Raw genomic sequence first — 14116 nt, forward strand, 5'->3', positions numbered from 1 at the left:
ATGTAATGGAGAATCATATATCAAGATCATATCAGCTAAAGGCCTAGATCTAATGTAGGCTATTTAATTTGAGCATTGCTGGGCATCTCCAAAAATGTGTCCCAAAGGTATCAGAGATCACTTTCCGTTTTACATTACAAAAATGTTTTTGTTTTTAATAAATATGCTACTTCAAAAAAAAATTGTTATCAAGTCATATGAATGTAGTCGGACTACATGAATTGAGAGCAAGCTCAACTCCGCAGATTAATAATTGTCAGTGCCGCATGCAAGAAAAAAATATTCAGCGGGCTGCCCTCGCACTGACTGCCCACGCGCCTAGCTGAGGGAGGGGGAGATAAGTAAAAGTTGATCATTTTCATAAATTCATAACGATGGTCAAATCTCAATTAAACAAGATAAAACGTTTAATGAAACCGTTTTACAATAGTCATTTACCCGAACAGTGATTAATGCGTCTTCATTTAAAACAAAAGACCGGGCGCCTTGGACGCTCGAGACTGCTTCATTATAATTAATGTCTCCGGTTCCTCGTGCACCCGGAGGTCGCGAATAGCTCCGTCCCGCGCCCACTGATCTCTGAAGATCTGACACGAGAGGGATCTCGCTGGCTATTGCAATCTGACAAGATCTGTAATACTTGGGTGATGAATCGTTCCAAACTTTTTTGACGATGCTGGCAGCTCGGGGGTGTGCGCATGTGCGAAGGTGTCCAAACTGACAATGCTGGAGAGATAGTGCGTCTGGGATTGAGAATCACAGAGAAAAAGGACAGAGGAAAAAAGAAAAAGGAGGAAAAGATTCGAGAAAAAATCCGACAAACCCACGCCGAGAGACGGGCATCATGAGGTCCAAAGGCAGGGCAAGGAAACTGACCACTGGTAGGTGCAACATCTCTTTTTTAGCCCTTTTCAACTGCCATCTTGTCCATGTGTATGATGCATAGAAACATTTTAGTCACTAAACAGTTAGTCAGCAGAGCCCAGCGGTTTCAGTCGCTTGTAAGAGTTGAAGACAAGCTAAACGCGAACCGCGGCGCGCGGTCGGACATCGCTTCGAAACTGGCATAAAAGTTGAGCGTGCCGCGCAAACTTTGTAACCATCGCACGCTGTAATCGCGTTCTCTGTTCAAGCCCCGAGCGCCCCGGCGTTCGATAAAACAACACCGTTCGTGCATGTTTCTACGGCTCCGGTCACATCAATTTGCAGCCGTGACTTTGAAAAGACAGCTTCGCCTATAGACGACAACAGAAAGCAGCTGCGGAGGCACGCTTTTAAATGCAAACAGGTATCTTAAAGCTGATATTTCGGCAGGCAGTCCAATGAAATGCATATATGCTAGATTAATAGGACTGTGGTTAAAAAGTGCTTTGAAGTATGCTCATATGTGGACATTAATATCCTACCCTTTTTTCTATGTAGGCTAATTGTCGATTCTGCTTGTGCAACAAGTGATCAAATCCCGTTATGAATTTTGGTTCCGGTATGAACAGCTCGGAGAAATGTTTTTGTTTGTTATGGCCCTCTAAACGGTCGACTGTAATCTTAGTTTTTGATTACGGGTTGCCTTAGGCGCTTGTTTGAGTTGACGTTCAATGCATGTGTTCAATGCCACGCCACAACACAAGCTCAAACGCCTAAACTCAACATCAAGTAGTTAGTGGGAAGTTGTTCCCCTCCTCATTGGATTTATTCGGAACGAATGCATTTCGCTCAGCTCTGTGAATAATTCGGCCCCCCTCGTGCGCAGTAGGCTGCTGCTGACTCTGATTTGAGCAATTTTCTTTTTTGCTGTTTTCCAATAAACTCTCATTGTGGTCCTCGCCACGAAAATCCATGCAAATATTTCAGTGTTTAACAGCGTTTTATACTCTCGGGGCAGAGCTAAAAGGTTTGGTGTTTTTTTTTTTTTTTTACTTTATTTTTTTTTTATAAAGTCTACTGTACTTTCAATAATGAACTTGAAAAATAAAAAAAACTTGAAATTATGTTTATTTATTTTTTTAAATAATAGACCGTGACAGCTGGTCAAAAACTTATTGTTGACTGTATGTGGGTAGGTAACAAAAGAGGCTGTGAAAACAAAGTAAAGGATCATTTTGCTCTTGAATTATTGTTTCCTTTCCTGTCGACAGCACCGTGATGGGCTAGACACTGCGCGCGCTCCGTCTGGACAGAGACAGGGGTCGTGTGGGTCTTATCCGTTCAATAAACTACCTCTCGAGCCCTATGCCCTACCATCGGATTTTTCTGCGTACAGCAGCAAGTTGTCAAACACGCTCACGTGCACACGAGCTCTCTCGTCCACACATATCTATGCGACCAGACCAACGCAATTTCACTTTTGTGTTGTTTCCTGTTGTGGCAGGTAGGGTCAGTCATCACTTTTTGTAAGATTGCTACAAGTGTAAGAAATTGCATTATTCCAGAGATATCTCACTTTTTTAGATTTATATAGGCTGTCATTAATATCGACGTCATTTAATAGGCTAGATAACCATGGACATCATAGCTCCACTGTTTTATGATTTTGCTCTAGAGCACGTCTTTTCTCCTCTTTTAAACTGTTTTTTAGACTTCAGATTTGTATTAATTACATCTAAACGCCAAGTTGAGTAGGCTAGTAGCTTCACAAATGTAATTATATGAACACACATAAACTCATTATTAACATGGAAAGGGAATAGAATGATGTTACACACGGACACCTTTTTTTTTTTTTTCAAGTCGAGAGATACTCGCCAATATTGTTACAAACCTTCCCACCCTCTCCGAGCTCCGGCGTCATTATTATCATTATTTGATAATAGTGGGATAATTGTCGAGGGGTGTATTTAAAGATTATTATTTACCCAAGATGTAAGAAGAAGATTTCTACCTATTAAGTGAAAGGGAGAGAATGTTCTGGACCGCGCGGGTCCCGCGAGACACTGGCCTCTCTGGTCTCGCGCCAGCCCTGCACTGTGTCAACATTGAATATTTAAATTCCCAGACTCCTCATAACGGGGCCCGTCTGCCGGTAAAAGCGCGTTCAGCGCGTTAGTCTGAGTAGCTGCGGACTCGGTTTCCTTGAAGGGGGAAAAAAAGGAAAAAGTAATCTCCTCTCCGTGTGGCCGCTGCCGCGCGCGCTCACCGCACATCACTCTGGCTGCACGCGCTCGCACTGATGTGTGTGAGTGCTGGAAAGGTAATAAAAATCGGTCGTTTAGCTGGTGTGTGTGCACGACATGTTTTGTGGATTTGGCCAGCGGTGCCGGACATTTCACCTGCAGGTCCAACAGTCTTAAATTGTCTATAATGTTTTAACACGGCGTGCCAAGTGTCCAATATCCCTCAGCATGATGTTGCAGGTTTACTATGAATGGGGTAAAATTACACCTCATGAACGGGAATAATAACCTTGACCTGCCAGAAATCAGACTGTGCTGTCAGGTGAAACCCTACCAATGACTTACTGACGGATCTTGACAGTTTTAATTCCACTGTTTATTATGTAGCGGTGTACACTTTAAAGTCTGCCAAATGTACCTTGTCTGAATGTCTTGATGAAAATGGGTTCATTGCGTATTGTAGGTAATATACCTGTTCATGAATAAGATTAGAACTTTATTGTCATTGTGCAGCGTACAGAAGCAGTGAAATATAGCGTCCTTGCAACTGAGGTAGAAATATCAGTCAGGTGCAAGGTAATATACTGTACATATGTACTTTCAAACAATATTTACGTGTACATTCATTTATGTAAAAGATGCACACAAGGGGCAATATATCAAGTATCAATATGTAGCCTGTATTATAGGGTGTACAGCAATAATAAATTGCAAAGTGGCTATTAATATTGTATAGCTTCTTATTTACAGTTGAATAGCAGAATGATTTCTATTCAAGTACAGGCAACTGTAAAGTTCTAATTAAAGAATAAAACTGTTAAACCTTGAAGATTAAAACCTTTTAGTAATATCTTCAGTCGGATGTAGTTTTCTAAGTGCAGCTGTTATTTACCCTCATATATGTGTCTGTGAAATTACAGACTTTAAGATCAATTCAGAAGCATTTCCCCCACGCTCATTGAGGCCTAACTATCTGATTTCTCTTTTGATGATAACTGCATTTGATAAGCTGCACATGTTCAGCAAGACTTTTGATTGTCCCTTTGTCCCATTCGGCGTCTTCGACAGCTCCATCAGTTTCACGCCACGACTTTTGTTTTGACTTTGATGTGACTTACTTCACCGTGAAAGTGTCCAAACAACGGAAAATCAACTCGATGCTGAGAAAGGGAAAAAGAGACGAGGCTCCAAATTTAACAATGTGACATTCCGCGTGAGTGAAGCGCGTGAGAATAAGCCCCGCGCGCGAGCATTCTCTCTTCTTCTCAGACACGGGCGCGCATTAGATTCTGCATTGTGCAATGGGCCGTGCTGCTGCGTCTCGCGTCCGCCGCCCCCTGGGCTCATTATAGAGCCCATTCAGAACGGGGTGAACGGATCGGGCCATTTAGAAAGGTGAGCGCGAACCGTATTAAATGCTCGTTCGTTTGCCTGATGCTGAATCTGAGAGCTCGGTAGAAAAAATGTCCATATTTCACGGAGAGTGAACCGTGTCTGGCCAAAACATTTTTCAGACTCACTGGGGACGGAAGAAAACAAGAAAAAAATTTTTTATGTTGTCTTCACTTCTCGGACTGTGAAAAAAGTGGAAATCTACAATGTTAACGTCTCAGTTTTTTAACCTCTTGAGTAAATATTTACTTTTCTTCTCTCTCTCTTCCCTGGCATGATATACTACAAAGTTTTTAGTTGAGTTCCTGGGATTGTAATGCTTTCCCTTGGAGAATTTCCTGTGCCTCTTTTCAGCTTCCATGCATGCATGTCCACTCTGAAAAGATCAGTGAGTCTAAAACTGAAGACTTTTGTTTCAGAGACAAAGTCGAAGTGACCGATGAGTTAATTACGAGTAAAACAGTGGGCCGTGATGGGGTCAGTTCGAAACAAGGCTAGCGTTCCCAGGTTTCGAGTGTGTGCATCTGCGTAAGATGGAGAGAGTTGCAGGCCACTGTGGGTTTTGATCATGATTGATCACATGTTCTCAAAGGATTGATTGATTAGCCAGAAGCTGCTGAGTTTAGCCGAAAGGTCTGCTTATGTCCTGGGAAATTATCCTCTTGTCTGTTTGTGCGAGATTTCATCTGAGTAAAAAAACAAGAGGAGATGAGATGGAGGAGGGGATATGTTTATGATATATATGATTCTTTGAATCGTGTGTCAGAGTGTCTGTCCCATAGATGCCAAAGAAAGAAGCGATTTCCTTGTATATGTTAGGAGAGGAAGGAGTGGATGTAGGTGACAATAACACAGTTACCCTCATCCATCAACACTTATAATACCACTACTTTCTCTCCTTCTCTCTCTTTCCCTCCCTAATGATTCAACGAGTGTCTGCGTCTGCCGAGAGTGAATTGAAATGGCCGGGTCAACGGTTTATTTATCTTGTGCTCTGATTGGTCAGGGGTCAGGTCATATGGATGTTTATTTGGAGATTTGATTGGTGTGACTGATGGCTATGTCGTTTGTGTTCCACAGGGAATTATGGGGGTTGTTGTTCAGTACGTCCAGTCACTTTTTATCCCCGTGCGACAGGTCCTGAATCAGTCTAAGAAAAGCTCTGCCTTGATTGAAGTCAGCAGGAACCATGAACTGAGCGCAGGCATCAGGCCAGTCGAGTAATAAGTCAATGTCAAGCCAACACCCCCCAAACCATCAGATGTCACTGTTTGACTGGTCTTGACTCATCTTTACTTGGAGAGGAAGCATTATTCAAGTTTATTTGCTCCGTTCACTAGTTTATAAAAAGTATTCTCATTGAAATTTGAATGTAAATGTAAATTTTAGTGAAAATGTAGCACGAGTTAAAAGAGTCAACCTGTAGATTTCAATTCAAGTTAATTCGCTTTTTTTGTATAAAAAATGTTTTCTCTCCAAGTATTTTAACACTAGATTTCTATATTTTCTAACCTCAGTCTAAAGAGCCAACATTGCTGCTTTACATCAGAATGATCATATTTATGAGACGAGTGCACATGAATTAAGTTTAATTGTGAATGTTGACTGTACAACCTAATGTCTATGCATGCTGTGTACTTTTTTGAGAACAGCAGTTCAAGTTAAAGCATGCAAGGTTTGTGAGGAGATGTGGATGTGTGAGAAAACTACATCTCCCGTCATTCTCTGTGGCTGCAAGTCAATGCATAGCGAATACATAAGTAAAACATTTTATATACCTAAAGTGCAATGCTTTTTATTTTGCATTAGGGCTAAAAGTGTCCGGCTTTTCTGAATAAATATGAAATTTTCCAACACAACTGACTGTGGGTTAAAAGAACCCTTGCTTGTCTTTACCATTGCTTTTCACCCTAGTCAAGAATTAATATTGTATTTTCAGGTTTTGATGTTTCACACTGTATATTTGTAAACCCTGGGTTAACATCCTTTTTGCATATTTACGGTTTAAGTGTCATTGATTAGACAAACACCAAACCAACTCTTGTCTCGCACTTGTGCATCAGTTGAGCTTGTTCATTTTTTATTATTTACCATCCAGTTAGTCTTATATAGTCTTTTTCTTTTTTCACTCCAAGTAACTCATTCTGATTGTCATTTTGATTTCCTTCAAATGCTGACAAGAATAAAACACATGAAAGTTTTGACCATACAGTGCTCATGGATATGTAATGAGACAAGTGCCACTAAGATTATGATTGGCTGTTTGTTACTGTATAAACCAAGGAACAGCAGTTCTAGACCTGCAGAGCAGGTTTGCGTAAACCCAGGGTCGAAAGTTCAAGTGTTTAAATGCAAACTGACAAAAGTGAAACATTACTTTATTTGGGGTGAAATGCAGAGTTTCAAAAGACAAGTGAACCTAGGTTAAATGCAGTGTGAAAAAAAGCCCAAATTTGAGGTCCGTAGCACAACCCTAAGTATGAGCCGTATAGCAAGTGTTACAATAAGAAAAGGCTTTACAGATTTACAATTACATTTTAACTTAATGGTATAGAGCACAATGTTCATCTCCTCCCTTCTCATTTGAGCTGAAGGTCACCCCACAGAACCAGCGGAAGGTCATTGTGAAGTTTACGTCCTTAAAGCACTAACGATTAAGTGTAGATCTGTCTCAACCAGCATGAACAAGTTCCTATAATGTGGTTTACGCAGGAAGAAGCAGGTCAGCCATTAGCAGATTCAGTCAGTGGTGCCAGGCGGTCCTCAGGGGTGTGTTCTCTATGAGTTAAATGTTTGCACAGAATTAATGTGTTTGTGCGTGTAGGTGTGTGAAAGAGTCCGAATGGGACTGACGTGCAGCCTGGGTGCTGTACGGACATTGTGAGAATGGTGTGTGTGTGTGTGGGTTTGGGAGGCCTGGGAACCTTTCAGTTGTGTTTACCACAGGGAAACCAGTACCAGCACAGAACAATGAGTAAAGCTCTCCCTGCCCTCAGTCCAAAGGTCAAACTGTCTCTGATAAAGATATGAACGCGCACACACACATATCCATACACGGACACACACACAAAGGCTCACCAGTGCGCTGCCGACAGTCTGCCCAGGGTGTGTGCCAAGGTTGAGGTCATTATCTACAGACGGTCCCAAAAGAAACGAAGCATATTTTTGTACTGCGAATATGTGCGTGTGTGTAAATCACACTTTATTAATGGGCGTGCATATTGTTGACTTCATTTGTCTGCTTGTTGGTCAGACGGGCACCTCCCTTGTGCCATTGTCTGTGTGTGTTTAGATGAAATCAGTATTCCTAAGAGTTACCTGCATTGTGTTTCTATATCTGCGTGTATTTGAGGTTGTTTGATTCTTGTGGTGTGGACGTGAGTTCGTAGCTCACACTTTTATTGATCTCTTTGGATTCGCACAGTTGTTTTGTGTGTGTGTGTGTGTGTGTGTGTTTGCTGTCTACCACACTTTTTATAGGAATTAGGTAGCATTAGGATAGCACTGTTTGGCATTAAGCAGTAATGTACGTTAGCTAATGATACAACTATGCAGTTGTCGGCCAACAGTCCTGCAGCAGGTACTAACCGCATTTGCATTTCCTGAAGGAAGTACCAGTTCTTGCGATGCAGCAATAGAACAGTTCGTTTTAGGTAAAGGCTTTGCGTTTGCGTAAATGAAATGCTGCTTTACAGGAGTTGTGATGTTGTTATGATACTCAACTTTTTCTGTGCACGAGAATCAAAATATGAGCGTCTTTACAGTTTAAAGGCATAAACAGATGTATCACAATTCAGATCTAATTTGCAAGAAAGATGACACAATATAGAGTACAAATCTGTTGTTGTCAAAAGTTTACATAGACTAAAAATATCTACAAAACAATAGCTGATTGGTTCGGATAATAATGATTATTTAAGAATCTGCTGGCATGTGGTTTACATGCAAGTGTGTGTTTGAATTAGGGATGTGTAAAAGAGATTATGCATAGTAAATGTTCAACAGTATTTTTTTTTTTTATTTATTGTTAAGTGGTTTGTTTAAAAAAGCGCTACTATAATGGTTGGGTGCTTTAGAAAGAATTAATTTAGATTCTCTGAGATCATCCCAGCGTTCATTCAGTCAGTCATTCACTGAGTTAGTTATTTTCCCTGCCCAAATACTGCTGTTTTAAAAGTGTGGGGTCAATAAGAATTTATTTATTTATTTATAATTTAAGAAATGAATGCTTTGAGCATTCAGCAAGCACACATTAAATTGATCAAATGTGTTAGTAAAGACATTTATAATGTTACAAAAATGTAAAAATAAATGTGGTCTTTTCATCAAAAATTCCTGAAATAAATGTATTACCGTTTCCACAAAAATATTAAGCAGAACAACTGCTTTCAGCGTTGATAATAATAAGAAATGTCAGCATTAGAACGATTTCTGAAGGATCGTTTAACACTGATGACTGGAGAAAAGATGCTGAAAATCACAGGAATATATTAAAAAATAAAACAATAGAACAGTTATTTTAAATGATATAAATATTTCACAACTTTTTTATTTTAATCAAATAGTAAATGCAGTCTTGGTGAGCATAAGAGACTTATTTTAAAAACATTAAAATAAAATGTATAAACAAAAAGTCTTACAAACCCCAAACTTTTCAGTTGTATGACTATTCAACCATTATGATTGATTCCTATTATGAATGTGTATGTGAGTGCTTTCACTCAGAAATGTTAGTAATTATTGGCAAGGGTCTCCTCTCTGTTAGCTCTGTTTGGATTCTAGCCATTAACAGGAATTAATCAACAATTGCTTTGTGAACGGCCTGATAACAGCCTGTTACACACTCTTTTTCAGAAAGTCCCCATCTTTATGTTCCAGCGTGGTGTGATATCCAGAGGGTGTGGGTATCTCTCGCTCTCTCTCTCTCTCTCTCTCTCTTTTGTGTTTGTGATGAACTCAAGTGAGAAGTTTAAGCACATATTGTTTGAGAAGGTCAAGGAACAGGAAAGACAAGAGGACATTTCAACACACCTTTCATCTCTGTCAGATATATCACACATACATACACACACGCATAAACACTCACTAAAGCCTTATTTGTGCATAAGGTCAGGTAAAGTTGTTTCACAAATTGATTTATTTGATTCTTTTGGTTAATTCAATCACAATCCATGAAATAACAGACATCCTTTATTAATAACTGTTCTCAACATTGTTTAGAAAACTAATACCATTCGAAACGTGCTTAACTCTTTGTTTCTATGCCTACTGTACTCTCTCTTCATACATGACCTTTCTGTTTGCTTTTAAGACATAAAAGCAAATATGACCTGTAGATAAACTAATTTAATAATTTATACAAATGACTTGGACTTTTTGTGTGCAGAGAACGTATTTGCTATAAGCCAATTTATTGTAACCCTTAATAGATAAAAGCAGATAGGTTTCCGCAGTTGCGGTGCACTTTAACAATGGTGAGGAAGTTCTCCCATAAACCTGTAATGATTTATCAATCCACTAACGTGAATGTCCATTTTTTGATTGTTTACTAAAACATCAACTAAGCACTTGTGACACTTTGAGGTGGAAAAATGATTGCTTTCCTTTGCTCATCAACATCACCCTAGCTTGCCTGATTGACTAAGGAAGCTTTGATTTATACATCATCTTAAAGCTGAATAAATAAGCTTTCCATGTTTATTAGGGTAAGATAATATTTGGCCGAGATACAACTATTTGAAAATCTGTAATCTGAGGGTGCAAAAAAATCTAAATATTGAGAAAATCGCCTTTAAAGTTGTCCAGATGAAGTTCTTAGCAATGCATATTAATAAAAAATTCAGTTTTGATGTATGTACGGTAGGAAATTTACAAAATATCTTCATGGAACATGATCTTTACTTAATATCCTAATGATTTTTGGTATAAAAGAAAGATCAATCATTTTAACCCATACAATGTATTTTTGGCTATTGCTGCAAATATACCCCAGCGACTTTTGTGGTCCAGGGTAACAAATCTCAAAATGTTCATACTGTTCATTATATATATATATATATATAAATTATATTTTAAATAAAATATATATATATATTTTGCTGTGAGGAAAAAACGGATCATACCATCATAAGGTGGTTAAAGTGGTTTTTGTAAGCTGATTTAGGTTCAATTTGTGAATGCATTAGGTATCAATGAACAGTTTTTGACAGTGAGCAATCATTGTTTCATCATCAACTCACCGGTCTGATCTGGTCTGAACCTGTTTTAATACACTGTGACCTTTGACCTCTCAGGTCAGACTGGCTTGGGTTGGAAGAACATTGTGTGCTTTTTCTGAATGAGGTCATCTTCAACTGTATAGCAGGTCGTATGGGGTCATATTGAGATTGTGTTTGTGTGTGTGTAAAGGAAGGTAACTGTGATTAGCGAGAGTCGTGTTACCTATGAAGGGGAATTTGGACGTGCGACGAGGCCGGTCCATCGCAATCGGATCTTTTCCATTTCGACCCGGAGATGGGACACGTCCAAACTCACACAGACTGAGGAAGAGGCCGAACAATAGAGACAGTAGAGATTCCCTTCCTCTCCCAGCGGCATTCCAAAGATTCCCAGCGGCCGGAATCTGGTCCCAGCCCAGGAATCTGGCCCTCGCTCTGCGCTTTGATGAGCCCTGTTCCCGACGCTTCCTGAGATTGTGACTCATCTACAAAGCTGTCTGTCTCTCACACAATCACACACACACAAACTTCTCTAGAGATTCACACTTCTGTTGGTTCTCCCCAGCTCTGCTGGTGCCCGGCCTGGGCTGCCGTTTAAATTTAGCTCCCTGTCTGGCCCCGGCCTCCTGGGAGACACGGACTAGGGGAGTGAAGACTGAAGAGGAGTAGTGCAGATCCGAGCAAACGGCTGAGAGTTTGGGAAAATGAGGGAGACGTCTCATCTCATTCGTCAGTGAAAAGAGATACTGCGCTGACGTATAGTGAAGTGTCAGCCAAGCACAACACTGCACCCAGACACACACACACACACACACACACACACACACACACACAGAGTTTGGGGTTGTAGCCAGAAGACAAGCTGGCAGATTTAGTAGTTCAGGCTGATGGAATTTATTCTTGTATTAATATATTGTCATACAGATGAAGACATGAATTCATCAACAGTTTCTCATTTCAAGAATACATTTGGGGTGTTCTTAGTGCTTAGACTTAAAGGAATAGTTAACCCAAAAATGTAAATTTCTTGAAAATGTACTCACCCTCAGGCCAACCAAAATATAGATGAGTTTGTTTCTTTATCAGAACAGGGGCCCGTTCTTCGTACCTCGCTTAATACATCTGAGATGATTTGAAAGATGCCAGATCTTCTAATCGTCATAACTGATCTCTGGCTAATTTGGTTCTTCAAACGAATTTGTGGATTTGATTAAAATATCTGGATTAAGTTGTCTGCTAAATTAAGATTACTGTGCGTTCTTGTGTTCCCCGAAAAGGGCAGCTGTATCTATACTCAAAACCACGATCAGCAATGCAACGATTGGCTGGCGGCAAGCCAGCAACGTAATGACATCATATAATTAAAAAAGACACCTGACGAAAAACTTGACAAACTTCTGGACCTTTATAAGGAAACAGCCAAGCTAACAAAACTACATAAATGGTATACTAGATAAATGAAATGTGCCTGTTTTTATTTTATTTTAATTTTTTTTTACATGGTTCCCAATTATTTATATTCACGATTTCTAGTATTTGTACGGGCTTTACATTGTTATTTCAGTGTTGTAATTAGCAATTCATTTAATTTTATTTTTGAAACAGATTTGTTACGTGACCGCAATAATTAAAGTTTCTTAAGAGTCGAGATCAAGTTATCTGCATCTCCTGCGCTCCATAATATCGGTCACCACTCAAAATTAATGCACGACACAGATGAACTACATAGCATGTGTGTAAATACAATACAAGTCTCCAATACAAATATAAAGTAATTATTTTGTCATGAATAAATATTTAAATGAGTAAAACTGGCCTGTCTATAGTATTATAGACTACACAACATTATTATATAATTTTTCAATTAATTTTTCAATTATTATTATTTTAAATTACTGTCCCTGGATCAGTAGGGTACTCTTGTAATAAAGTACCAGTGGCTGGGATAGATTTTATGAATCAGTTCTGCTTAAAAAGATGCAGTCTAATCCTGTTTACATGAAATAAGCCTGCTCCCGAGTTTACTGACTGTTGCTATGACAGCAACTCTGGGATGAGCTTCGAAGAACCAAATAATCCAAGATCAAGCCAAATTGTCAGTAATCAAATCCAGCTAACTGAGTTGGCGACGTACGAAGAACGGACCCCAGATTTGGAGAAATTAAGCATTACATCACTTGCTTATGAATGGATCCTCTGCAGTGAATGGGTGCCGTCAGAATAATAGTCTAAAACAGTGGTCGCCAACCCGTCGGTCGCGAAACCTGGCAACCCTGTTCATAAGCGCCACCTCCTGTCAGAGAGTGCGTCTCATTCAGGCCTGCTGTTTTTGTTTCGTGCAGATGTTTTATGTAGCAAATAAATAAATAACACCTAAAGTCAGACCATTCTTTTTTTGTTTTAAATCCTGAAATTAATCTAAATCAAATCAAAAACAACTGCCCGTGCAGATTGTGATTAAAATGCAGTGGTTGCCTCTAATTTCAAACGGCTAGATATTTTAGTTTGAAGCCAGTTTGTTTGTTATAAAGCAAATAGCCAATAAATAAATTTGCTTAAATATCAGTATCAGAATCAGCCAATTTGCTAGTTAAAAAAAAAAGAAAGAAAGAAAGAAAAGAAAATCTGAATTCTGAATCAGCTATGATTGGAGCATCACTAATTAAAATACTAAGTAAAAGGCCTCAAATTTGAAGTACAATCTGGGATGTCTTTTTCTATCAATTCTTCAATAGGTAGATCTTGTCTTTCATAAAGGCCGAGGTCAGGGATCTTGGGCCTAAAAAGGTTGGTGACCACTGGTCTAAAATGATGCTAAAACGTCACAATAATCCACACGACTCCAGTTCATCAGTTAACATCTTGTGAATTGAAAAGCTGATTGTTTGTAACAAACAAATCTATCATTGAATTTCTCCAAATCTGTTTTGATGGTGAAACAAACTCATCTTGGATGGCCTGAGGATGAACAAATATTCATTTAATTTTTAATTTATTATTATTATAATTGTTTTTAATAATATCGGCTTTGGGGAGGCCTGGGACCAGTGTCACTTTTTTTAGTTTTTAGTTTAAAAAGTTTTAGTTAAAAATAGTCTTGTGGGTTTATTTATTTATTTATTAGTTTATTTATTTATTGGCATGACTGCTTTGATCCTCTTTCACTTTTTATTAAAGAAAACACCACCCAGGTCATTCTGCAATATACTGTATATATGGTATGACATAAGGGTTTTGTAATCTATTCCTTTAAATTTTTTCTCATATGTTTTCTCCTTTGGTTTGGGGCCAGTAATATACTAGATTTCTGTTGCTTGACACACACACTTTCGTCACACCTGTCTGGTCTCATACAGCAGCTGCAGGTGTGTGTGTGTGTGTGTGTGTGTGTGTGTG

At 39.1% G+C, this 14116-nt stretch overlaps 1 protein-coding gene across 1 annotated transcript in view; it reads left to right on the forward strand.

The window, feature by feature from the left end:
* The first annotated feature begins 558 nt into the window (after positions 1 to 558).
* The window catches only part of LOC107704745 (MDS1 and EVI1 complex locus protein EVI1-like), a 173925-nt gene continuing 160367 nt past the window's right edge, over positions 559 to 14116 (forward strand). The window contains exon 1 of the mRNA XM_016507734.1: positions 559 to 881. Within this exon, the coding sequence (XP_016363220.1) occupies positions 845 to 881 (37 nt within the window). The 5' untranslated portion in view covers positions 559 to 844. The remainder of the gene's footprint in view (positions 882 to 14116) is intronic.

Source organism: Sinocyclocheilus anshuiensis, unplaced genomic scaffold (genome assembly GCF_001515605.1).
Source record: "Sinocyclocheilus anshuiensis isolate Anshui unplaced genomic scaffold, SAMN03320099.WGS_v1.1 scaffold758, whole genome shotgun sequence".
Lineage (NCBI taxonomy): Eukaryota > Metazoa > Chordata > Actinopteri > Cypriniformes > Cyprinidae > Sinocyclocheilus > Sinocyclocheilus anshuiensis.